The sequence below is a fragment of the Polypterus senegalus genome, chromosome 2 (assembly GCF_016835505.1).
Source record: "Polypterus senegalus isolate Bchr_013 chromosome 2, ASM1683550v1, whole genome shotgun sequence".
In the NCBI taxonomy this organism is placed as follows: Eukaryota; Metazoa; Chordata; class Cladistia; order Polypteriformes; family Polypteridae; genus Polypterus; species Polypterus senegalus.
In genome coordinates, this window is record NC_053155.1 from 101,659,787 (window position 1) to 101,687,444 (window position 27,658).

Genomic DNA, 27,658 nt, shown 5'->3' on the forward strand with positions numbered 1-27,658 from the left:
TTTTTCAAAGGTTTACTACTAAGAATTGTTTTAAATTGACTGCATTTTTAATTAGAACAGATTCATTACTTTGGAGGGCATGTGTCGAGTGTCGATTAACACCCACTCCCCCAAACTCTCCCCCATCCACGCCATTGTCCTTTTTGAAAATCAGAATATGGTCATCTTAATTGAGGAGCAATGTCTTAAAACTATAGCGAGTGAAGTTAATATTTGATTATACATTATTTTAAGGAAGAAAAGAACATATTTAGTATTTTAAATTTCTCTTCATGGACAGGGTAATTTCTCATCTGGAAATATATTAAGAAGAGGAAAGAAATTAATATAACTAATATAATGCAAATATTTAAGTGGATTATAATTGGTATTCTTCACGTAGTGCTTCTTAAACAGTATAATGGGTTGTGATACAACGATCCAACTAAAATATTTGTTAAAATATATATATTTTTTATTAATCACTGATTGAAATAACACACACACACAATTTGGTCCATGTTCTGTATCTTGCATCAGTTCTATTTTTAGCCAACAATGCAAATGTTCAGAATTATCTTGCAATCTTCTTTTAACTTGATCCCCATACAGTTTATCCACTTTTGCCGCAACAAAACATGAGTCATCACTGTATCAATGTCTTTTTTCATGTTTACTGTCCTCTGTATAGTTAATCATGCTCACATAGAGTTTGATAAAGGAGTAACTTACTCCCAAAGCACAGTAAACAGATGTAAGTAAGAGAGGTAAAAATGGAAATGCTTCCTTAAGTGGTGTCAGAGGAAAAATAATTTCACAGAACACTTCAAGAGGAATCAGTCCTGTCAGATAAGTGGCTTCAAGACTATTCAGTAGCTTGCCATCTTTTCTAAAAAAAAAAAAACAAACAGAAACAAAACTTCTATAAATACCAAAATGGATTAGGATTGATAAAAAAAGTTACAGGATTACAGAATAGGATTGTGGTGTCCTAGCAATAATAAACTACAGATTTTGCTTGCTAGCACTCTTGAAAATGTTGCATTTTAAACTTAGCACTGTTAGATCATGAAAAACTAAACAATTAGAACACTAACAACATGATCTTCTGGACAAAGGGCATCTGTTTTGTTTAGGTCATTTTTAGATTCTTCCCCAATTCTATCTGTTGGACACACTGCAGTTTGTGAGATTCAACAACTCTGATACAGATGTGAGCAACACAAGGAACAGTCCTTTCTGCTTTTCTCTAAGCTATACACCTCAGACTGTAAATATATCACTTGGTCATGTCATCTGAAGAAATTTTCAAGATAACTCTACACTAATGGGGTGTATTGATAAGGAGGATGAAACGGAGTATAGACATCAGGTTGAGAACTGTTTCTTTGGTGCAGAAAGAACTTACCATAAGAAAAATCAAGGAACTTATTATTGACTTTCACCACAATAAAATGACCACTATGTCCGGTAATTGTTCAGATAGATTTAGAGGCAGTGCACTCCAACAAGTATTTAGGAGTCCATATCAATGATAGGTTGGACTGGTCTCATAACACAGGAATTATGCAAAAAAGATAGAGCTGGCCGTTTTTCCTTAGAAGACCACATTCCTTTAATGTGGGAATGACATCCTTCACTTCTTTAAATTTGTAATGGCCAGTGCGATTTTCTAAGCTGTTATGTGCTGGCATGGTAATTTCACTTATAAAGTGGCCCAACAAATCAGCAAGCTACTTAAAAGCATAGGCTCAGTTAAGGGACACACTCTGGACCCCCTGGAGGTAATGGCAAAGAAGAGAATTAAAACAAAACTGAGTGGCATTATGAACAATGTTATACATTCTCTCTCTGACAAACACCAAGAACTTTGAGCCAACAGAAGTGTGTGCCAAGAAACACTACTGAGGCTCCTTTATACCAATAGCAATACCAAGTCAAAAGTTCTTCTTTCTTTTTAATTTTCTTCCTTTTTATTCACCATGGTGTGTGTTCAGACTATAGTGTTATATAATATACATTAAATATATATTATTTAAAGAGCTTCTGTAAAAAGCCAAATTCCTCCCTCAGGTCAAATAAAGTTTTATCTATCTGTTCATTTATTGAAATCATTGAGGGAACCTGGCAAAGTCGATGAATTAATTATTTTTTCTTTGTGGTGTAGGTAGAGTCACTGTACATTATGAACCTATATGTTTTAAATTCACAATGCAGTTTTGCCTCAAGGTGCACTGAACATTTTTAACCAGAAAATAGTTATGGTTCCCCATGGGATTAAAAGGCTACTTACATCCTAGCTTGTAACTATCATATCTGCCCACCCACAAATATACAAAAATGTCTGTCAGAAAAAGAAACAAATCACAATTGAGAGTCATTCTACATAAAATTAAACTATATTAAAAACAGAATAAGGGAGAAATGGCTTTTGAAGTTAAACGTTTACCTGAATAACCTTTGCAATGAAGTCGCACTAAATATGGTGAACAGCAGCATTAGTAAAAATTTGAGAGGAAGTTCTGTAAGACAAAACAGTCTAATTATTCACATATGCAAGGTCAGATAGTGCTGGAATGTAGAAAAAAAATATCTAAAATGGCCACACTTATGAAGTGTTAAATAATTTAAAACAGTGACAACATATCCCAAATACAGATTTTTAAAAAACAGTATTTTAAAAAAGTAATGCATCTGACATTTATAAATGTGAAAAAGTTAGGCATTTACCTGGTGCAGTAAACAGCAAAGGAAAGAGGGAGAAATGGCCAGTTGTTGATAAAATTATAAATAGTCCAGCGTCTGTGTGACTTTTCACAGACAGTAAACTGTAAAATAACACACAGAATTAAGTAGTAATGTGTATAAAATTACGTGTTTGCCTTCAAACTAGAAATGAAAAACAAAGAATTTTTGTTATATGCAATTCCGTGAAAGTTAGTCTACTCATGACCATGAGGTATAGCTCCCCACTCTCTACTATAACATTCACCTTACTATTATTAATTTAACTGGCCTATCTCAGGATCCTTTCTATGATGATTCAAATGTATTTAAATTCTACTTGTTGAAACTACTGTTATCACACATGCATTATGCAAGACACAGCCTTGTGAAGCATAATGCCAATTCTCACCCTCCCTCAATGTAAACTGATCACAGTCAATTGACACCAACAGAATATCATCTAAAAACTGGGTAGCTGAATTTCACAGGTTCTCACATGTAACACTCTCCATACTTTAGCAACTCTCTGACATCATGTCCAGGAAAAGAGACAAGAACACATCTGGCCAAGTCCTATGCCAGAACTAGCAAAAGTGGCTCTGAAACACAACTCTCTCAAAACATAGGACCCCAGTGTATACAGTTATCTCTGGGGCAATCCCACATACCATGTTGAGTTCCCAAACCTAATAAGTATACTCCAGTTTTAAAGCTACATAAAAAATATTTCTACATGTATAAAATGCAGAATGATGGTGTTTTGTATAAAATGCCACTGTTTTTAGTAAAATAGTTACTGTTGTAATTGTTTTTTATGGACCTAAACATTTTAAGGTAGTACACAGCCAAACTGGGCAAAGTGTGAAAACATGTTTTCAAAGTTTTGATATTTTTTCCTGTAACATAGGATGGAAAAATCAACCTAAAATAAATATATAAACAATAAAAAAGTGATAAAAAAAAAATCTCATGTTAGTTACCATAATTGCTTATTTCCTAATCATGACAACTTATTCCCCCTTCTGTATTACAATGGAATGTCATATGTACTGTATTACCACATTAACATAAAAATAAGTAAACAGTAGATTTCACAATTGCCTTTGTATTTAGTGCTGTTATAAACTTTATTTACCTTAAAGGAAGAATAGCTAGAAGAATCGCTTTCTCATGTACATGCCAGCCAAACATGAAAGATGCCAGGGCACAGATTATTAAACACCGAAGGAACCCAATGGGGCCTTGAGGTTTCTTCCAAAGGCAGAAAACAGCAGGCTAAATGAAAAAATAACATTACCAGAACTAAATATTCCTGCAAGTGGGCAAAGTAGTAACTAAAAGCCTTACTTGCAACATAAATACATTACCTATCACCATTCCTGAATAACAGTTGCTTAAACCCATTGCTGAAAATTTAAAAATACATTCATGTATTATTCAAAGTGTATACATTGTATGCATTGTGGATCACTTAGTTCAATGGTCCTCAAGTTTAGTTGTGGTTCACTAGATTACATAAAAAGCTGCACTTTGGTTTGGTGCTCCTTGGAGGAATAACAGGGTAATACTACCAATTAATATTCTGGAGCATGCAACTGTCTCTTAAAAGTAGCAGGCAGTTTAATTTGGCAGTCATCTCCAAATACTGACATATTTTATAACACAATAATCACAAACTGCTAAATCCAATTATGTTGCAAATTTTCTAATTCTATCAAACAAATCACATAAAATGGAAGCTAGTAATTATTAAAAAGTTACACATCAAGATAAAATGCTTAATTATTTAATGCATAAATTGTCAAAAAACAATAAAAAAGGAGGTATATAAAATATTTACTGCAGAAAATACAAATAATAGAATACCTTGCCTAAAATCCATTTTGATTTCAAATCCATCTATCCATCTTCCTAAACCCCTTATTTAGGGCAGTGTCTTGAGGAAGCTGGTGACTATCCTAGCAGTCACTGGGCACAAGGCAAGAGCAACACCTGGACAAAGCACCAGTCCAACACAGGGTAAAGACATGCCCACACTCTAAGACCACTTCACCCAGCATGCATGTCTTTGGACTGTGAGAGGAAATTTGAGCACCCGGAGGAAATCCACACACACACACACACACACACAGGGAAAACATGAAAAACTCTACACGGGTAACACCCAGAGTGTGAACACTGATCTTCTTTCACAATATATGACTATAATATGTATTTTAACTTTTCTTTACATTCACAGTATAAGGCCAAACAAAACGTAAACTAAGTTAAATCAAGAATACTACTCACTATAATTGCAGCAATGGTGCAAATGAGAGTGACAGTAGGAGATACAGATGGCAAGACTGTGTGATGGAATTCTTGCACTAAGCCTCCCGTCATTGAAGCCTTTGAAATCTTCTCATTTTGAAGCAAATTAAGTTTTAAACCTAGAAATAAAATGCATGCATTTAAAATTTTAAATATACTCTATGTAGCATTAATTTAACAATTAGTATGGTTTGTGAATCCAACAAAATAGCTTTGACTCTCTTGCCCAGTCATTCCCTGTACTGTTTCACTCTGGGTGCTCCAGTTTGCCTCCAGTGTTAGCAGTCAACTTTAAATTGATCCTAGTACAAGTGTGAATTCTGAATATGTGCTTGGGGCAGCCCAGAATTGGACCGGCATACCACATATGGTTGGTTCTTGTCTTGAACTCTCTACTACCAGGACTGGCTCTGACCCACCCAATCCTGAACTGGATGAAGCAACCAGGGGAAAAAAGTGGCTATAATAGGGTATTTCGAAAAACATTTGAAGTCCCTAATGCCTGGGGTTGACACAAATTACATAAAAGATCTGAGGCTAAGCCCATAATAAATCATTTACATGGAGTGGAATTTCATCTGTGTAAAAGGTTACATTGAATATTTTGAAGTTAGGGTTTCTGGAAGAGATAGTAATATTGTTTAAAATGAATAGACCACTGGAGAGGAGAGACAAGGATAGATAATGTTGCCAAATTAGACTGGACTTAGTATTGGGGTTATAACGGCTTCATTGACTAACCCAATTATGTCTCAAAATATCACAGGGTGGGTGGAAGACAGAGAAGTAAAGAGATTTTATAAGCCTTAAGGACCGATCTAAGCCAGAGATAAAGATAAAAAAAAAAATAAAAATAACAAAGAAGGAGGAAAGTCACAAACCCTAAGAGGGATTCAAAAGATTAAATGTGTAAAACATGAGGTAGATTCCATATAAACATGGTAAAGGGCTCTAAAGCAAGGTTAAACAGTACAGGAGACAGTGGATAACTCTGCCTGGCTCCTTTAAAAACAGGACAAGATATATTTGTATCTGAAAGGACAACTGCTGTAGGTGATATACAATGTTTTAATCATACTTATGAAAATGGGGCAAAAACCCATGCAATTCAATGACTGCTATAAAAATTCTAAGGTCATACACTTGAATGTCTTCTCAGAATGTGGGGTGAGGAGACCGACTGGATGAGACAACATTGTACCTAAACTGTGCAGCGTCTTCTATAACATTATTTGCTGCATCACTGGCTTACATGAAATCTGACTGATCTGAATGGATTATTTTATGAACAGCTCAATGTAAATGGTCTTGCAGCAAGTAGCTTTACAAGTAGCTTTGATTCCAAACTCATCAAACAAACAGAGCGGTCCTGCGAGATGAGACTACTGTATTGCCAAGAGATTTTTTTCAAGTCCAGCCCTCCTCTTAACCATTTTCAACCACGCCCACAGGCCTCTTACATCTCATTCGTGTGAATGCTTTTGTTAAGACACAGTACCTGTGATCTCAGCTCTTATAAATATTTACATTTTCCTCACTTTAAGTTCCCAATAAAAGAAGACATTATGTCCAAATCTTATTGAAGAATTTCATCCCAAAAGGTTATCAACAGAAGAAATGGGTACACGGGCAATCCTAGCACCGAGAAACGATGTGAAACAAATTAAAAACGAAAATTGTTGATCGGCTACATGGCAAATTGGTTAAATGTGTATCAATAGACTATGCTGAAACAGTTGGTGGTGATCGTGCGGAAGATGAAAACAATTTTACAATATCCCGTACAAAATCTACAACCGTTAACACCATCCAGTCTTCCACTGGCCGAATTACTGTTAAAAGAAGGATGTATGGGAATATTATTGCGTAATTTAAGTCTGAGTGATAGGCTATGCAATAGGACAAGATTAGTTGTATTCAAAATTGGTCGACAAGAGAGGTAATGTAGTACATCTTCCGCGGATAACATTAGACACCAAAGGAGACCTTGATATGCCATTCATATTAAAATGTTTACAGTTTACCATTAGAATAGCTTTTGCTATGACAATTAACAAGTATCAGGGACAAACATTCAAAAAAGTCGATTTATTTATCAGAGAGAGAGAGAAATAAACGGTTTTCACTCACGGGCAGTTATATGTTGTGTTGTCACAATGAAAGTCCAAACACGGAATCAAAATTCAATGCGATATTGATGAAAAGTTAATTAAAAAAATAGTTTTTACTGAAGGTTTACAGTAAAAGTGTAAATTTTAAACTTATTTGCGTGTTAAATCCAAAGCTAAATAGAACAAAAACGTATACCGCAACAAAATACCACTAACACAACATGAAACATAATTTACTTTCAATTTATTTTATGTTTTACTATTTTTTACTATGGTTAATTATTTGCTGTAATGTAAAATAGTTCTATTATGCATATGTAACAATAATAATCTGTTTAAATTGTACATCTGCATCCCCATACGTGAGTGGCAGATCCACAAGGTGGCTAGAGTATTATATATATATATATATATATATATATATATATATATATATATATACATATACACACACACACACACACACATACATATATACAATGCAAAAATTCCTTGAAGCGACAAGCAATTTTAGAATAAAATAACTGCACAGCATTAGGACATTTCACTTTGTACCAAGAATGGTGAGAGCTTTGTCTAGCACATTGTACAAAGCCCAGAAGTTTGGAGCCCAGTAGGCATGACATAAACCTCTCTTAAATGGAAACAACCGTGATAACACCTGGGATAACTGACCCTAAAAAAGAAAAGAGAAATAATTATATAAATAATTTCCATAAATAGTTGTAAATTCAAAGTACATGTATTTTTCAAAAAGGGTGTAAGTAATTCCTGATATTTAACAGCTTATCAGCTGGAAAAAGCTAATTAGAGGCATAAGGTACAAGGTAGTCAATGAGTGTTGTCTTGTTAAGACAAATAGAAAATTGCCAAAAAGATGAAAAAAAGAAAATCAAACTTAAATTATGCCCAAGAAATTAAAAATATTATTTGAAAAAAACAAATGTACTTCCACCTTTTCCCATCATAAATATATCAAAATGTATCTTTATAAAAAAAACACTACTGAGGAAAAATGGAAGATATTTTATAGAAGATCGACCTACAAACATACTGTGGTTTATATTGCTAAATTGTATTTGTAGGCATTTTTATACCATTTTTGTGATCTCACAATGAAAATTTTATTTATAGAAATAATAAGTTGAATAACACTACCATCCAAAACTAAAATCAGAGGAAAAAGCAAGTACCATAGCTATGAAGGGTCCAAATGAAATGGCAAAAACAAAGCAGACTGTTATTCCTAGGCCAGCGAACCTCAAAAAATGAAAACTTCTCCATTTAATGGAATTATCTGGGGGAAAAAATAATGTAAAAATGTGGACAAAACAACATTAATTTTCATTCAAACATTCTTTAGTATATACAGTATACTGTTTTGAGTTTTTAAGCTCCCTAATCAATCCCCAGCTGTAGTCCAATAAGGTAAGTATAGTCTCGGAGTCAACAGCTGAAAGTGGCCTCACTGAGTCCAAGGCAGTTTAGAGAGATATTGGTTTTATTGAAATATTCTTTTTAATCACTGATTCTCACTTTTGATATTAAAATGCACTCAGCATTGAATTTACTTTTTTTTGTTCCATACTGCACAAACTGCCCTTAAAGTTTATGCTAAAGGTGTAGAAATGTATCAAAGGTTTAAGTACCACTATTATAGATTAGATGTAATACTTTTATTACTAATACTGCAATATTGTTACTTGGACTTTTTCCACATATATAGTAAAGGCTACATTGTATCACTTTATGTAATATAATTAGAAAATAAAATGTTTATTAGCTTATTTAAAACTGTTTTGCTCCACTGGTGCTGACAAATGAACCCCGAAACTGTACTGTAAACAACACATTTTCATAAAAGTGGAAAACAAAACAGCTTGCAGAACACAGTTTACCCTCAATACAGGTGAATCAACACATCAAAGTCCATGTAAAGGGGTGTCTTCCTATTCACAGATCTAGGAAAGGCAATGACCAAAGGTACAGAAGAAATTCCTCCAGGGTAAGAGAAAGTCAGTAATCCCACTGTGCCTGAAAGGGCTTACCACCACCCTACACACTCTTCATAACAGATACAAATTAAAAAAAAATAAAATAAAAAGCATTATTCACCAGGACCGTGCTGTGTGAAACAGTATGAGCGAAGGAGATAAATGCCGTATGCAGGTGCTACATATAGGTAAATGTGCTTTAAATTCAGCAAAATTGAAAACAGAAGAGCTCCCTCCATATTACGTCCCTGTAAAAGAGAAACAAAAAACTTTATATAAAAAAAAAACCCTTTCCCCATACATTTCATAACTGAACCACAATGTCTCTTACAAACAGCTTTAGAATTCTAATTAACTAACTTAAGATATACAGATATGAGGACAAGATTATAGTTAGCTTTAAAAATCTACTGAACTACTTTTAACTACAGTATGTACATTTTGCTTCAAACTTTCTTGAATGTCATTCAGAAACACTCCATAATAGCCTGATTTAATCATTAATTACTTACACTGACATCTTAAATTGTAAATTATTTTTACTGACATACCTGAAATACTCTGGCCACAGAAAGTAGAAGAAAGCCAAACAAAAACCCATTATACTGGAAATGAATATCTGAAAAAGGCATTGAAGGATGTAATAATGCCCTCATAAAGGAATTCAGATGATTAAAATGAAGTTTACTGTCCCAGTTTCTACTGAAAATTAGTTTAAAAATAATCATTGTTATGGTTTTTAAATATTTCAAAGTGCGACTACATTATCTGATAGATTATGTGCAACACAGAATATTATTTCTGCACAGTAATGTGTAATGCCCTATAAAACACCATTAACAGTGTTATGAAAAATGATCACTTAATAAGGTTGAAAACTACAACCAAATGCAACAGCAATTACAGCGCAATAGAAGCACAGCTTAAAAAATATGCAGTAAACAGATGCCATAAATACTCAGCCCAATTTTGGTGTAGCGATAGCATGTTGTCCAAATGTCTGCACCATCTTTCTTAAAGGTTTAAAAATAAGGGTTTACCCCATACCTTAAGGATATTACATTAATTGAATAAACTTCCTCAGGATGTATGAATTTGTTGCTCAACATGCCCTCTAATAGGCTCTCACCCCATTCAAATAAATTTTGATTACTTAATATAAAAAAATTACCAAGAGATCATTTTGATTCAATTTTGTATATACAGTATAATTTTTAATATATATATATATATATATATATATATATAAACACACACGTTTGGGTCAAGATGTTGTTTGACCCAAGATTATAAAGTGTATAAGACGTGATCTAATGAACGTTAACTGTGGCATGCCTATAAGTAACAGAAATTGTGGTTCCAACATCTTAGAAACAACTAAATTTTGTATGGCTAACCAAAAAAAAAAAAATCACCCAAAGAGTAGTGTTTCTCTGGACAAAAACACCTTATAAATGAGTATCACCTGGAAAAACTATAAGAAAAGTCACAAACACTCGAATACACCTTTATTACATCAGCATACAGAATGTGTAACATATCAGGTGTTACAGTGGATGAGCAGCAAAAGAGGATGTTGGGCTCCTTTCTTGTTAGCCATATACAAGAAGATAAGGCAACAGTGGGCACATGATCAACAAAGCAGGAAGAATGAAGATTGACAAAATGTTGTATGTCTAGTATGATATATGTTGATATCTTCTAAGACATGACAAATGCATGATCAGAATTTGTCATAAATAGTTTTAATCTGTGAATCCATCCTGCTTTGTGCTTTAAAGTTTTAGTGTAACAATATAGTGAACGTTTTCTTGGCACGTAACAGGCCCCATAATACCAATGAGTATCACTTCAATCCCTGAGCATCATTTTTCTCTTGTTTCAAAAGTTTAATTCAAGCAGGATAATGCAACACATTACAAAGCATGTATGATCTCAAGCTGGTTCCAGTAACATGGCACCGACAGTTTATGGCCATGGCCTGCACAGACTTCAGATCTCAATCAGATCAAACACATTTTGGGTTGAGGTGAATATGGATTCATGGCATGATTGTATGGCCAGCAAATTTGTAAGAAATGGTGTTATCACTCAGACCAAATTCCTAACCAGTGTTTCAAGTGCTGTAATTGCATGCCTCATATAATACAGGCAGTTCTAGAGACAAATGTGGCCTATATATATATATATACATACACACCAATTAACCCATACACAATGACTTATTTCTTGTACCTCAGTACGGTCATCAATAAATCTAACATACATCTCATTGGGATGTCCTAAGACAGTGACTAAGCCAGACAAAAGACATGTTGGCATGAAGAGAACACTTAAAAATCTACAAAGTTGTTTTATACCTGTCCCAGGAGCTATGAGGCAGCAGTCCCATCTGATGAGCCAATGAACCCCCTTTTTTCACATTTATGTGTGAGAGAGATACAAATATGCACATACCAAGAAGTGCATTAAATGAAGCAAAGCAATTCTGAATGGATTTTCTTCGACATTTTCAGAAGTAATTGGCATTCTAACTTAAGTTGTTAATTTAACTTCTAATTTACTGCTCATGATATACTGTATTTATGCTATTCATCTCATAGCCTAAGGATACGATCCACAATTAGTAATCCAAAATTCCATAGAAGTAAAACAGCAAGAATAAACACGGGTCTGTCCAGAAGATACCAGGATCGCTTTTTCCCATTTTCACATTTACAACACCTTTTAAAGAAAAAAAAATGTGTTTAAAATTAATTTCTGTATCATAGGAATCCCTTAATAGCATTACATTAAACAAGACATTCAAATATGATATGTTGCCCAATTTAACCATGCCACATTACTCACTCTCTGACAGCATAGATAAACAGAATATCGCTGACAATCACAGAACACCTCTGAAAAAGGACAGTTGCCTCACTTGCGTAATTCAGATTCTTAATCTCCAGCATGTTTTTGTCAAAATATTTTGCAAATTGGGAAAGGAAGAATTCGAACCAAGCAAATAATGGAGGGTAATCCAGGGTCCATTCTGATGTTGCCTGTAAAAAATAAAATGTGGCAATATTCAGAAGCTCTGTAAATAATGATTTGAACATTCTACACTTGAAAACACAAGGTATAGAACACACTGAAAAAATACAGTTCAGCATACTTGATGCATATCTATTGAACAAACTTTTCTGTAGACTTGGCATTGTTGTATAATAACAGTCCTTCAACACTAACCATGCTCAATGCTCTGGGAAAAAAAAGTTTGGAATTACAGCAATATTACTACTGTGTTTTATCCCCTTAATATAAGTTTCCATCATTTATTTGTTGTATTATCATGATCTTTCTCAAAATAAAAACAATGCATCAAACAAACTAATGCAAATTAAGAAAAAATGTTAATAAAGGGTAAAAAGGAGTATCAATTCTACACAGAAAGTAGCCAGAGCTTTAATCATAGAATGTTCCCATGAAATAATTTAGTACCAACTTTTAATTATCCCATATTATATATATATATATATAATAAATTGATTTTACTTTTTAAGATGTCAATTCAAAGATTGTTTTTCCTTTATTATCTATACTAATAAAAGGCAAAGCTCTCACTCACTCACTCATCACTAATTCTCCAACTTCCCGTGTAGGTAGAAGGCTGAAATTTGGCAGGCTTATTCCTTACAGCTTACTTACAAAAGTTAAGCAGGTGTCATTTCGAAATTCTACACGTAACGGTCATAATGGTCGACAGTGTCCGCCATGTTGAACTTTCTTATTTATGGCCCCATCTTCATGAATTTTGGTGGCATGACGCCACTGTCAGCCGCCATATTGAACTTTCCAACGTCACTAATTCTCCAACTTCCCGTGTAGGTAGAAGGCTGACCCCATCTTCACGAAATTTGGTAGACGGCTTCTCTGTGCTAACTGAAACTGATTTACGTACTTATTTCGGTGGTATGACGCCACTGTCGTCTGCCATATTGAACTTTCCAACGGTCTTTGTTACTTATGGGCCCATCTTCAAGAAATTTGGTACGTGGGTTCCCAACGCTAACTGAATCCTACTTACGTACATATATACGTCCATAGCCTGCAGCTTGGTCACCGTGTGAGGTGGCATTGGGTCCCCCATCCCAACGCCTCCCACGTTGTTGGCTGCTTGCCTATATAAGGACGTCCGTCGCTCCGGTCTCTACATTCCCTTCCTTGCTTTACCACAGGATTCACGTCTCCCTGCTGATAACTACAGCCTTTTTTTTAAATCTATGGCTTCTCCGCTGTTTTATTGTTTATAAAACTATTGTATTACAGTTATTGTGTAGGTATTTTAGACTTGCTTTACATTGTTCAGGTACCTTTATCGTTCCAACTGTACCCCCATTAACATGTCTATCGAGGTGATCACTATCAATCAAAGAACTGTCACTGTCACTTACCGAGTGGTTTCCATGCCCAGAGATGGCATCTACCTTTTCCATTCTCTTTGTTACATATTGCATGGCCATATCAGGCTCACTCTTGATATCCGGAGGAACATTGTGTCTTATGTATTGAATGACTGGGTCAGGTTCAAGGTGTGAACTGATGATGGCACAGGAGATAATTATACTACACAGGAGCACTAGAAGAGTGAAATGTTTAAGCCCTTCACCTATGATTCTGCATGTGAGTTGATGGCTGCCGCTGAATTGTTCGGTTGTCGCTTTCAAGTGTACCGAAATGGCCAAATATTTTACACCTTTCGACAACCGCCAATGTCTCTTAAACATCTTAGATTCACAGGTGACGATTTCAGTAGTAAACACTTTGATGTTTATGAATGTTTAAACTCTCAAAAGCTGGATGTGAAGTTATCGATGAAACTGGTTGTGTGCTTACAACGCTTGACAGATGCCAAATGTCACTTCAACACAGTCCTGCAAATACTGACGTAATTGAAACAAACCATGAAACTCAAACCGATTATGACAGCAGCAATCCAAGCTATGAGATTTGAAACAAGATTACTGTTCACATGGCCAACTGTATGTTGCATGCTCAAGAGTAAGCTCAGCGCACAGCTTGGTCATATTACAACCGGAGGGCCGAACTGACAATGTGGTATACAAAAAGATCCTTAACAAATAATTATTGGTATGGTATACAAAGAGATCCTTAACAAATAATTATTGTTATATTTTCCCTCAGTTTAAAAAGGTTTAATTTTCTTCTTAATAAAAATTTTAAGGCAGTACTTCGCTGCAAAGCGCGGGTATTTTGCTAGTAAATAATATACATAGAGTAGAATTATATACTTTGATAAATTGGTTTGTTTCTATTCATTGACTGATTAATTGTTCTGTATATGCAATTTTAGTTAGATTTCTGTTTAAACTATTTTGTGGTATTACTCCTAGAAAACATGTTAGTTTATATCTTTTGCAGTTTCTCCGGTAGTTTTGGTCTAGATGAAGGCAGTGATGAGTCCCTTATAACTCCTAGGTCCTGCTTATAAGGGGTACTTTCAAGTTTCAGACCTTGCATTATGTATTCAGATCTAACATTTTTAATTTCCATATGCCATACCCTGCACATTTATTTACAGTATATAAAATTTCATGAGAACCACAAACCTGCATGAACATTTATACTGTCCATATCCCTTTGTAATGATTTGGCAGACTCTAGGTTACCTGCCATTCCATCCAGTTTAGTATCATCTGCAAACATAACAAGCCTGTTATTTATATTTCTATTCAGATCTTTGTGAATGATCTTTATGAATGGCTAAATGATTAAATAACATTAGATCTTGTAAAAATACTCTCCATCCCTATCATGTCCAGCTCAATCATCTAGTCAAAATACTTACTCATACTTATTTTTTAAAATGATATATAATGTGGAACGAGCCCTGGATACAAACAGGCAGACATGTTTTAAATCACCACCACACGTTTATTTACAGCTATATACAAGTCAACAGTGCACACAAACTCCCAAGACTCCCCAAGTCCAGGCCTCTCACACACTTTGCCTTCCTTCTTTGGGCCGCCTCCACTCTCTCTTTTCTTGCTTTGTCCTCTCCTCAACCTACTCCAGCCCTGAATGAAGGGAGGCGGCCCCTTTTATGAGCACCCTGATGTGCTCCAGGTGTGTTCCAGCAACCTCCCACCAACACGCACCAGTGTGGCGGAAGTGCCGGCTGCATCCCCGGAAGCACTGTGGGTGTCCTGCTCTTCTTCCCCCCAGCACTTCCGAGTGTGGCGAAAGTGCTGAGGTCCAGGGTCTCCAAGGCATTGGGGCGCCCCCTGGCGGTGACCATGGGCCCCTACAGGGTTGAGCTTCAAAGCTCTGTACCCATGGTCCCCATAGCAACCAGGGTGGCTGGCCCCACGTGGTCTGAGATGAGCGTACGCCCTCTTCCGGTCCTCCAAAGGCGTCCCAGCCAGGTCGTCGCCCCAGGCATCTGCCACAATATATATATTCATATAATTTTATATTTAAAAAATCCTACACTCCTGAATCCTGGTAAGTAGTTTAGAAACTGGATCAATATAATATAAATATATTTTTTACTCCAGTTGTAATAAATCTAAGTTTAAATATATGGAAACAAAATGTACTACTATTACTTTTGAAGCCAAAAAAACAAAAATGCATAAATGCATACTATAAAAAGCAAGATGGTCTTTGGTGGAATCATCTCAACAGATCCAAAGGCCAGGGTTTAGCTCTTTCTCAGGTTACTATTTACATACAGTATATATGCAATTCTCTTCCAGTTCTCTCACTTTGCAACAATAACATAACCTACATAAACTTCTGCAGCTCACTTCACAGAGGACAGCCACATTGTCCACCTGGCACTTTGAGCTGTAACAGAAGCCATTGTATTTTTTGCCTTGCAAATATGTCACCAACTGTGCTCTTATATCTGGTTCTTCTCATAAATTCAATGTTAAACAAATTGGCTTCTTGTCTGTTAAAAAATTGTAACAAAGTCATTTCTTGTAGTATAAGTATCTAGCCATCTACATAGATAAAAGTAAAACAAGATGATGGCTAGCAGACCATTTTAGAAAGTGTGTTTGTTGCATTGAAACCAAAAACCTTAAAAAATCTATTGTTGAACACTTCACACCCCTTGATCCTATTCACACTGACTTCTGTTTGCGTTTATTCACAAGCCTTTAAAAGACACTTTTCAAGGAAAAACAGAAAAGGCCAAGATCATTTTCAGCCTGAGACTACACAGATCTTCACTGTTATTGGAAACTAAATTTTTAATCTCTCTTTAACACTGAATACTGGAAATGTGTCAGTAATGCTTCCCAATTAACAAAATATGTTCAGTCTTTCATGAACTGTGAAGTACATAACATCCACCCCCTTTTGACCATCCCCACCCATACCCCATACGAACAACAGCCACTACACCACCAGATTATATCATTTCAGAATATCTATTTGCAAATAACTGGTTTAGAACTAAACAGATACTTTATTTATAGGATTGCACACAACACACTTTTTTCTGCTTGGCTGTGCGTGCAATTTTTGCATTATATTTGTTTCTTGTCTCACATTCCATGCTACTGCAATGTGGCTGTCCTCTGTGAAGTGAGCTGCAGAAGTTTATGTAGGTTATGTTATTGTTGCAAAGTGAGAGAACTGGAAGAGAATTGCATATATACTGTATGTAAATAGTAACCTGAGAAAGAGCTAAACCCTGGCCTTTGGATCTGTTGAGATGATTCCACCAAAGACCATCTTGCTTTTTATAGTATGCATTTATGCATTTTTGTTTTTTTGGCTTCAAAAGTAATAGTAGTACATTTTGTTTCCATATATTTAAACTTAGATTTATTACAACTGGAGTAAAAAATATATTTATATTATATTGATCCAGTTTCTAAACTACTTACCAGGATTCAGGAGTGTAGGATTTTTTAAATATAAAATTATATGAATATATATATTGTGGCAGATGCCTGGGGCGACGACCGGCTGGGACGCCTTTGGAGGACCGGAAGAGGGCGTACGCTCATCTCAGACCACGTGGGGCCAGCCACCCTGGTTGCTATGGGGACCATGGGTACAGAGCTTTGAAGCTCAACCCTGTAGGGGCCCATGGTCACCGCCAGGGGGCGCCCCAATGCCTTGGAGACCCTGGACCTCAGCACTTTCGCCACACTCGGAAGTGCTGGGGGGAAGAAGAGCAGGACACCCACAGTGCTTCCGGGGATGCAGCCGGCACTTCCGCCACACTGGTGCGTGTTGGTGGGAGGTTGCTGAACACACCTGGAGCACATCAGGGTGCTCATAAAAGGGGCCGCCTCCCTTCATTCAGGGCTGGAGTAGGTTGAGGAGAGGACAAAGCAAGAAAAGAGAGAGTGGAGGCGGCCCAAAGAAGGAAGGCAAAGTGTGTGAGAGGCCTGGACTTGGGGAGTCTTGGGAGTTTGTGTGCACTGTTGACTTGTATATAGCTGTAAATAAACGTGTGGTGGTGATTTAAAACATGTCTGCCTGTTTGTATCCAGGGCTCGTTCCACATTATATATCATTTTAAAAAATAAGTATGAGTAAGTATTTTGACTAGATGATTGAGCTGGACATGATAGGGATGGAGAGTATTTTTACAAGATCTAATGTTATTTAATCATTTAGCCATTCATAAAGATCATTCACAAAGATCTGAATAGAAATATAAATAACAGGCTTGTTATGTTTGCAGATGATACTAAACTGGATGGAATGGCAGGTAACCTAGAGTCTGCCAAATCATTACAAAGGGATATGGACAGTATAAATGTTCATGCAGGTTTGTGGTTCTCATGAAATTTTATATACTGTAAATAAATGTGCAGGGTATGGCATATGGAAATTAAAAATGTTAGATCTGAATACATAATGCAAGGTCTGAAACTTGAAAGTACCCCTTATAAGCAGGACCTAGGAGTTATAAGGGACTCATCACTGCCTTCATCTAGACCAAAACTACCGGAGAAACTGCAAAAGATATAAACTAACATGTTTTCTAGGAGTAATACCACAAAATAGTTTAAACAGAAATCTAACTAAAATTGCATATACAGAACAATTAATCAGTCAATGAATAGAAACAAACCAATTTATCAAAGTATATAATTCTACTCTATGTATATTATTTACTAGCAAAATACCCGCGCTTTGCAGCGGCGAAGTACTGCCTTAAAATTTTTATTAAGAAGAAAATTAAACCTTTTTAAACTGAGGGAAAATATAACAATAATGCCAGGGGCAGTTTGGAAGGTCCAAAAAATAAAACATAAAAAATTTAAATAAAAAATTTAATTTATAACATTTAATATTTAAATTAAGACAGTTATGTATACCCAAATGTTGAAAAAAATGAATTGTTTAGCCTTGGTACCTTTGTCGAAACAAGTACTTTTCAAAACTGAGCAAAAACAGTAAAACAGTGAGAAAAAAAGAAATGTAAAACGGTCAGCTGGATGGTCCCAGAATATAGAACAGCATTTTGAAAATTAATATAATGAGGTGAGGCTTCCAACAAGGCTTTATATTGTTAGCTAAACTTTCATCTAACTTGCCACCTCCTTTGAGTCAAAGAATCCATTATCTAACATTTGGTAATATTTTGCTCCACTGTTGTTTCTTTGTCAGTCACTAAAATGTGGTTGCGTATTCCGGCGACTAAATATAAGAATATTAAAATATTTGAGTCCATTAAATTACACTGGTAATTGTGATTTGCAGGATCATTTGGAAAGTCATTTGTGCCAAAATGAAATAAACATAAAGGCAAATGTGAAATAATCACATGAAAAGTGCAGTGATATATATATAATATATATATTTAGAGAGAGAGAGAGAGAGAGAGACATAAATTTAAATGGGTCATTAAATTTTAAAAAATAGTTACATGCAGATTTGTGCATGTAACTATTAATTTAATAACTGTTATTTCCTTTCACATTTTAACAGAAATGGCATGCCATAGAACATGTTTGAGCAGCTATGCATCTGGACTGCAAGTCAATGCTATTGACACTGACAGATGAATAATCAATTAAATCTTAATTAGGAGTTATTATATGAACTAATAATTATACTAAAAAATTTGAATTTCTAAGTAATGAAGTCAGGTCAGGTCAGGATGCACTTGGTACAGAGCATTGCCACACCCACCACATGACGAAACTGCTCGGGGTCCTGTTTGGCAAACCCCAGGCAGACACGTGGTCCAGTCCCACCATCAGGAAATTACCATCTATCTCCCGCAGCCAGATGTTACGTGGGCATCCCCTTGGCCTGGTCTAGCTGATCGGGTTCTCAACAATGGGGATTCTGCAAGCTTTATCACCCTCAGGGAATTCCTCCACATTGCCGTAATGCTGTAACTGATGCTCCCTCAAAATGCAGGTAATGTGGCCTCATTTGGGACTCCGTGAGCAACCACTCATTTGACACAAAGTCGAACCAGTGGTGCGCCCAAGGATTCTCCAAAGAGGCACAATACCGAAGGAGTCCAGTCTTCATCTCAGGTCACTGACTAGCATCCATGTCTCGCAACCACACAGCAAGACCGGAAGCACCAGAACTAAAGATTTGTACTTTTGTTTTTTTGCATAGATATCAGGAGCCCCGCACACTCCTTTCCAACAACCTCATGACCCGCTTCATAGGAAGAGTCACCAGAGACATGACGGTCGCTGTCGAGGTAAGTAGTCCTCGCGACAAAGTTGACACCCTCTCCATAGACAGAAACACTGCTGATGGCTGTGCCCAAGAGATCATCACAGGCCTGGATCTTAGTTTTTATCTAGAACACTTGCAAGCCCAGACACTCAGACTCCTCGCTCAGTCTCTCGAAAGCCCCGATCAGAGCCTCCATTGACTCTGCCAAGATTACAGCATCATCAGCAAAGTCAAGATCAGTGAATTTTTCTTCACAAACAGATGCACCACAGCCACTGGACCCCACGATCTTGCCCAACACACCCAAGTCCATGCAAGTACTGAACAGAATAGAACAAGAACACACCCCTGACGTAACTCAGAATCAACTGGAAAAAACACAGAGGTTTTGCCTCCACTCTACACAGCACTCATAGTACCAGTGTACTGGGCAGACATGACATCCAGCAACTTTGAGGGGATCCCATGAAGTCCCAGGATGTCCCACAGGGCGGCTCAATCAACTGATTTGAACCTTTTACAAAAATCAACAAAGGTTGCAAAGAAACTCTGCCGATATTCACGTTTGCTCTCCATAAGAACCCTCAGTACCAGGATGCAATCGATGGTAGACTTCTTAGGCATAAAACTAGATTGCTCCTGTCACTGGTAGGTGAGCAAGTGATCATAGATCCTTTTGATAATGACCCTATCAAGGATCTTACCTGGCACCAAGAGCAATGTTATTCCCCTGTAGTTGCTGCAATCCAGGCAAATACTCTTTCCTTTCCATATATGACGGCAAGTCCCATTTTCCAGTCAGTTGGGATGAGGCCAATCTCCAAAATAGATGCAAAGTTTGCTTGCAATGCCAGGACGACAGCCTTATCCCACTTAACACAGATCACTGCAGCCTTCCCTACCCTTAGCCGGTTCTCCACCTGTTCAACCTCAGTGAAATTGGGTGGTTCACAGCTAATTGGATGATCAGCGTCAATAACAGTAGATCCAGAGATGTCCAACATCTTAGCCAGATGATCAGCTTTAAACAGCTGCTCAAAGTAGCCAGCCCAGCAGGTCACAATTGCAGTGTCATCTGTAAGGACTGTTCCATCAGCAGCCCTTACTAACTCTCGAAGGAACAGATTCTGATATGCATAATGCTTTGATTCCTCTGTAAGCAGGACGTGGGTCACTAGACCATAGATGGTGTGTCACTTGTTCACAGACTCCTCTAACAAACATCTCTTTATTTGCTCTCCAAGCCCTCACAGCCATCCTTCTCAGTTCCTGGTATAGACCGGAGATGCCATCAAGCCAGGCGCTGTGACTTCTCTTGATGATATCTAGTGTGCCCTGCAAAATGAAACACCTCCTTCTGGAAACACTGGTAACAAATACACAACCCTCAGCAACCTTCAGGGTTTTGTCACGGAAGGTCTCCCACATCACATTAGGATCAGCAGTCACACCCAAGTCCGTAAGTTCCTAATACAAACTGTATGCAAACTCGTTAGAAACAGCGTGATCTTGGAGTCTGGCCAGGTCCAGCCTCATTTTCCTAGTAGGTGGTAACCTACTGGACCTAAACTGGATCTTCAGAGTAGCAACAACAAGTCTGTGGTCAGAATTCACAAACTGGGTGCTTCTGTAGACCATGCAGTTTTGTAAGAGCCTCCAGCATTTGCAAACGAGGATGTGATCAATCTCCTTCACCGCACCATCAGTATTGGAGTACCAAGTCCAACGATGCAGCTCTGAGCAGTGGAACTAGGATCCAGCGATCTGCAGCCCCTGAACTTTTCCAAAGTCAAGGAAAATGGAGCCATTTTCACCATGGTAGCCAGACCCATGGAGACAGACACAATCCTAATAGCCAGCCCTGTCAGTGCCACTGGTCACACTGAAGTTACCCATGACCAGAGAAGTGTCACCTCATGGGCACCCATCAACCACCGAGTCAAATTGCAAATAAAATGTCTCCCTCACCAAGACATTACTCAACATGTTCAGAGCATACACTGAAACAACAGATAAGGCACCCAGCGGGTCTAATCCGGGCCTCATAATACGCTTTTTAATAGGAGTGACATTAGACACCATTGGAAGGAACCCAAGTATGATAGGCATCACAGAAACCACACCAATAAAAGGTGTACCAACCTACAGAGATCTAGGCAGTCTCAGGTCTGTGCACCTCAGAGAGTGCAGCTACAGAAATGCAGAGTTTACGAATCTCCTCCGAAAGCAGACGAAGTTGATTGAGCTGCCTCAAATAGGGACCCAAGTGCTGCCATGTAGTGGCAACGCCTCAGCACCACACCAGTTCTGACCCACAACAGGCCTGATCTCATTGGCTTTCTGACAGTTTTTCTTCCCCCTCATAAAGAAAGCAGCCGCCCACCAGAGCAGTGTGCGCAAAGAGCAGAAAGGAGTCCTGTCTGTCTTCTCAGAGATGCGTGAAGTTTTTTTTTTATGGTGGCTGAAGTGCCAATCCTTCCACCAACCCCCATGATTTCCCTGCAAGTTGGAGGAACACTTGCAGGGCCGGATGCAGTTTAACATCATATCCAGGACAGATTGAATACACAAAAATATTAAGCTTTGTGATTATGGTAACATATGAACCTGACACAAACATTTTCAGACACAAATGAATCTGAAAAATCACACAGGGACATATCAAGCTTCTCCTGGCCCAACAGGCTTAACCTTACTGTCAGGTGGGTTTTATAAATGTTTTAATAATGTTCTGAAATACGGTTCTGTTAAGTTGATATGGGTACATATGAACAGCACAAATGATGCACTTATCAATTAATCTATTACAGGCAACTCTGCTGAGGACAATTTGCACCTGCATTCATAAGCACCTTCTCAGCTATGCAGACGAAATGAAAGTGAGGAAATGCTCAAGGATCTAGAATTTTATATATTTAGACCATACAATAGTCAGTAAACATTACCCAAATAGTGCAATGTACTGTACGCTAGACCATATACTGAAAAATCATTACCCACCAACAAAAAATTGTATCTACCTAACAACATTTATTGGTGGATGTTGCTGGGCACTCAAATTCAGTTGGCTTGAAAAATATGGTTCCTTGTTGGTGTACAGCACAAAACGGTCTTCTGTGTCTGCTGCAGTGCTCTTGGAAAAGAAATTGACAGGATGCATAGGATATTAATCAGTTCTCCCTTTGTTAAGTTCTAGAAGTGGCACATGTACCAGTGGCCTTTTGTTAGTTTGCCCTTTCCTTAAATCTATACCAGGGACAATAGGTTGATGTGGGTTTGCCCGTTATAGGGGATCTGCACCTTTACGGAGGAGACACTGTGCAGACAGGACAATTTGCCTAAAGATAGCTTAAACCAGAAAGATCAGAGAGAGAGAGAGAGAGAGAGAGAGAGAGATCCGTTTAGGGGAAGCAAGGAGTTACAGTGCACCAGTATGGGAAATCCAAAACTGGAGCCACTTGATGAAAGTTGGATTTTTATCCAGATTTACATGGAAGACAGAAGATGAACCCCTTTGTTTATATATTCCCTGGAGCACCCAACTACTTTTCCACAGAACAGAACATTTATATTATTTGTGTCGGCTTGCTGGGGATTCCCTCCTACATCCATGGACCTCTTACTGAATATTAAGACAGTAAAGGCAAGCTGTGTTAGCTTTTGGCAAAATGAGTTAATAATGGCAATGACATCACACTCACTAATCTGTTCTAGCTTTGTTTTGAGAATGTATCAGTTGTTTAGGTGGTTTGTATTGTAATTTTTTTTTTTTACTGAAAAGTTGTAAATACACATTTTCTTCTCTTTACTGCTGTTCACTGAGTGTTGATGCAGGATTTGTGATGAGTGGATTAAACAAGGATTAGTGTTGGTCACTGAACTCCTATCAGATTTTTTGCTGCTGGAATGATTGCTGTATTCTGATCGTATGGATGCAGACTCCCAGGGTAGCAGAAGCAATAGGCAAGCATGAACACAAAGCTTGTCATCAAGCTGCATTAAAAACAGCCAAGGTTTTTGTCTAGTCTATTTAAAACCCCAACCATCAGGTCTCAGTAATTTTGACAAGAAAATAAGCAGCGAACAACAAGTAGACATCTGCTGTAGTCAGTGGCAGAGGCGGTGCTGCATGGTGGTCACTAGGGAAGTGGTCTTAGAGGCAACAGTGAACCTCCTGTCTTTAATGAGAGTATCTTCTAGCCATGATGAAATATTGAAACAAAACATGGAACAACCAAAGCTGAAAAATGCTACTTACTGTTAAAGACATTACATACCGTTTTTTGTTGATGCTGCTCCTGCTTTACATGTCAAAAAGAATGACAGTACTATTGTTTTAGTATTCTCAAATATTGTGCTCTATTTTACAGTTATTCCACAGGGTTTATATATTTAGTTCAGTGATAATCAAAAACATCAGTTGCATTTTTCTTTGTAATTAACATTAATTTGAGAGTTTTAAGAATGAGAATGAGAGACAAAGTTATGGACTGAATAGAATAGAATACAGATGTCCTTCTTTAATGTCTATTTCTATGTTGTATCTTGTATTTCAACCTTTTCTCAAGAAACCCTTAGGCCAGGAAAATGTGTAAAACTTATTAAAAAATTAAGAAAAGCTAGTTTAAAAAAAACAGTCCAGTGTCTTTGGGAGAAAAAAGTCCAACCCCATATGGATGGCTCTCTACAACCCTAACCTGACCTTAAATTGGGCACATTAAATTTACCCCTTAGCACATGCTGTTGAATTTTAGCCACTTGATTGCACGTTACGCACCTGATTAATCATTCATCATTGCATTATATTTTTAAAGGGCTTCCGTACACGTTTCTAATTAGTAGCGTTCAGTTTAAATGCTGCACTTGAATCTGATTCTCATGCAGTTTTGCCTTTTCTCCCCAATTTTGACAATCAAAATAACACGGAGGGGGCTTACGAAAAGCAAAGCACATTTTTTAAATGAATAATCACAAATCACCAAGTATAACGATTAAACTCAAAATGTATTGTAAAATGTAAAGTTCCTCAACTACCACTGAAATTCGGCAACTGCCAGACAGGGTTTAAAATTGGCAGGGCAGGTAAAATTTAAAAGACTAAACTTCAGTCCCGAAATGCAGCCATTTAACTACACGGAACCGGTGTTCTGACGATTTGTCCTACTTTGTAGAAGTATCCTACCGTAGTTTATTGTAAGTCGTAACATTAAACTTATAACGTTATACCATGTCATCATTTAACATGTTGTATTTAGAAATCGTCTATCAAATTTATGGAAATGTTAACATTTCTCAATTTATTATATATGCATCATTGCTCGAAAGAGACACAGCCTGATGCAAAGATTTCACAAGACGTTCATTACTCGTGCATGGATACAATGGCCTGTACAAGATTAAAAGTCACACATGCAAAATATACAACTTAGAAAATGTTGACAATAAATACCTATGCAGTAAACTGTAATAAATGCATTAATGTAGTAAGGCTGTTGCGTATTTTGGTCTGCGCATGCGTAGTATCAGTGAGTAGATCATTTCGATGGGTAGGATGTTTCGTTAGAACACCGGCTAACCAGGCTTTATCTTTCAGTACTGCCATTGATTTTGTTAACTGTACAAAACACTCACCTCGTAGTACCATTGGGCAACAGGAAGGTTGTGTGTTATCGCCAGCCAATTTCTGTGCACCTCGAAGTCGGTGGATCGGCTGTAAAATTAAAAACGGAATTAAACAATAGTCAATGCCCACCTAACGCTTTTAGAACATATGAGCGAAAAAGCTTAAGCTGATTTATACCTACAACCCCCTCCCGTAACCGAAACATTAACCAAGTTTAATGTGAGCCCATCCAGTCATTCATACATGAAATAGTGTCGGCACTTATAATAATGTAATATAACTGAACGAAGCGTATAACATTATCAGCTGTAGAATATAATCGCCTTACTAGGTAGGTATCAAAAGACATTTCAAAAGAGAGACTCCGATCGCTAACGTTGAAAACCACGTCCAGCCAACTAAAGTGGACGCCGCCATGACACTTTGCTAAAACTTTATTGTCACAGAACACAGTTAAGAGGCGTGTCTATCTCCGAAAACCATTCGAATAAGGACTTGCTGCCTAGATCTTCCGCATACACGATACAACATTCATTAAATCGAAAGACCCAAACACTATTGTATAAAACCATACATTAAAACATCACTTACGTTTGAATAACCATAATTAACACGAATTACGTAAAAAGATTGCTAGGTATTTCATAGTGACAAATCATAAAATTACTAAAACATCCTCCACTAAAAAAAACAAAATCTTATTTAAAAACAAACAAAATCAAGTCTCCGTAGAGACTGTCAAAAATTGTAAGTAACGACTATATTTCAAGTCATCACTTACGGGGTATTGGGTAAAGTTTTCAACTAGCAATAATCGCGCCTCAGATAAACCTCATAGGCTACGATACTGCCACTGCGCAAAGATGAACAGCAATCTTTGACCGAATCACCTCAACAGAAAACGTATGCATGTGCAAAGTGGTGTTTCATTTTTGATATCTCTATATATATACACAGTACGGTAAATCTATAAAAAGATATATATAGTGGTCATCTTCCTGTAATGTCCATTCATATAATGCCTAACATATATAATTATTTTATCCAAATCAGTTTTACTGTTCATGTGGTAACGCTCATCTTTGAAACAACGTTTGCAGCACAGGAATCCTGGGATATTTCTATGCTAATATATGGTAAAGTCCCGTCTAACACCGCCCACTTTTCAAAGTAGACCTCGCTACGGCCTTCGGATTGGGGCGTACCTAGCATTAGGTTGGGGTTCAAATGTTTAATTCCGCCCATAATTTTACTTTCAAAGGAATGAAAACAACTGGCAGACAAACGGGATTTTACATGATTGATAAGCGGTGTCTACAAATGATTGGTGAAAACAATTTATAGGCAGTAACAACAGGCAATAATTTTTAACAATTTTGTCTGCATCAAAAACAAACCAAGACAAAAATACATGGGATACAAGAATTTCCCAATAATGTACATTTCTGGCAGCTCACCGGAAAATCAATACAGTGTGGTTTATTGTTAAGCACGTAGGTTAACAAATAAAATCGCCTACAGCGACGGGGGTTAGCAGACACGGTCGCTTTTCTTTCAACTAAAAAAAATTCATTTACAGTCGCCTAGCAACGATTATATAGAAGGCTATAATTAGCAAATGTATTTTATATGATTGGTCCCCGCTTTTGATAAAATGTGGGTTTTAGAGAAGTTCCATTCAATCCTGTAATTCTAAGTATTTAACTGAAATATACTGTTATTCTTATGAGTATTAGAAATAATCGATGCTAACTGGTATTGGTTCAAGCTTCCCCGCGACTCCTCCAACAATTAAGCAGACTTAGAAGATGGATTCACGAATGGATTAGTATTTGACATTGTTTTAATGTCCGTCTCTCATTCGATTTGAACGGATGGTCGCTTTATGGTAGTAATTACTACAGCAAGTCGTGAAGGCTTCAGTACGAACAACTGCATATTCTGTCCTAAACATTGTTTGAAATATACATATAAACAACGTCCAGATCGTTATTTTCAGAGGTGCAGTATTTAATTATATACAGAACAAAGAGCAATAAATAGGTAGCTGTTTCCCATTCCCATCCCCCAGACTACTTAATCTGTAGAGTGGTGGTTGGTTGTTGGTGCCGAGCTTTTCCCAAATAAAAGTATTTCTACAGGCATTCTTTGTCATAAATGGATGGGTTACAGTGGAGTTGGATGTGTTTGTAGCTCCAGTGTTGAACACTCATTTTCTAAAATTATTATTA

At 37.1% G+C, this 27,658-nt stretch overlaps 1 protein-coding gene, 1 long non-coding RNA gene and 1 other non-coding gene across 4 annotated transcripts in view; 1 reads left to right on the plus strand and 2 right to left on the minus strand.

Annotated features, from left to right (window-relative positions):
* LOC120523219 overlaps positions 1 to 27,658 on the plus strand; it is a 35,583-nt gene that overhangs the window by 3,585 nt on the left and 4,340 nt on the right. Inside the window, exon 2 of the long non-coding RNA XR_005632570.1 lies at positions 19,739 to 19,826. This is a non-coding gene — a long non-coding RNA (uncharacterized LOC120523219). The remainder of the gene's footprint in view (positions 1 to 19,738; positions 19,827 to 27,658) is intronic.
* On the minus strand, positions 436 to 26,195 carry alg8 (ALG8 alpha-1,3-glucosyltransferase). Of its 2 annotated transcripts, none has more exons than XM_039744284.1 (13): positions 26,019 to 26,195; positions 25,436 to 25,514; positions 11,972 to 12,165; positions 11,736 to 11,845; positions 9,673 to 9,740; positions 9,243 to 9,369; positions 8,321 to 8,424; positions 7,683 to 7,803; positions 4,996 to 5,135; positions 3,842 to 3,981; positions 2,710 to 2,807; positions 2,429 to 2,501; positions 436 to 868 (listed from the first exon to the last, which is right to left on the minus strand). In XM_039744284.1, exons 1-13 carry the CDS (start codon positions 26,030 to 26,032, stop codon positions 634 to 636), a joined length of 1,503 nt encoding a protein of 500 aa, XP_039600218.1. In that variant the 5' UTR covers positions 26,033 to 26,195; the 3' UTR covers positions 436 to 633. The 2 variants fall into 2 exon arrangements, with proteins under 2 accessions (XP_039600218.1, XP_039600217.1); XM_039744283.1 differs by lacking the exon at positions 26,019 to 26,195 and adding an exon at positions 25,756 to 25,868.
* On the minus strand, positions 26,151 to 26,292 carry LOC120524727. Its single transcript, XR_005632842.1, has one exon. It is a non-coding gene; the product is annotated as a U4 spliceosomal RNA (small nuclear RNA).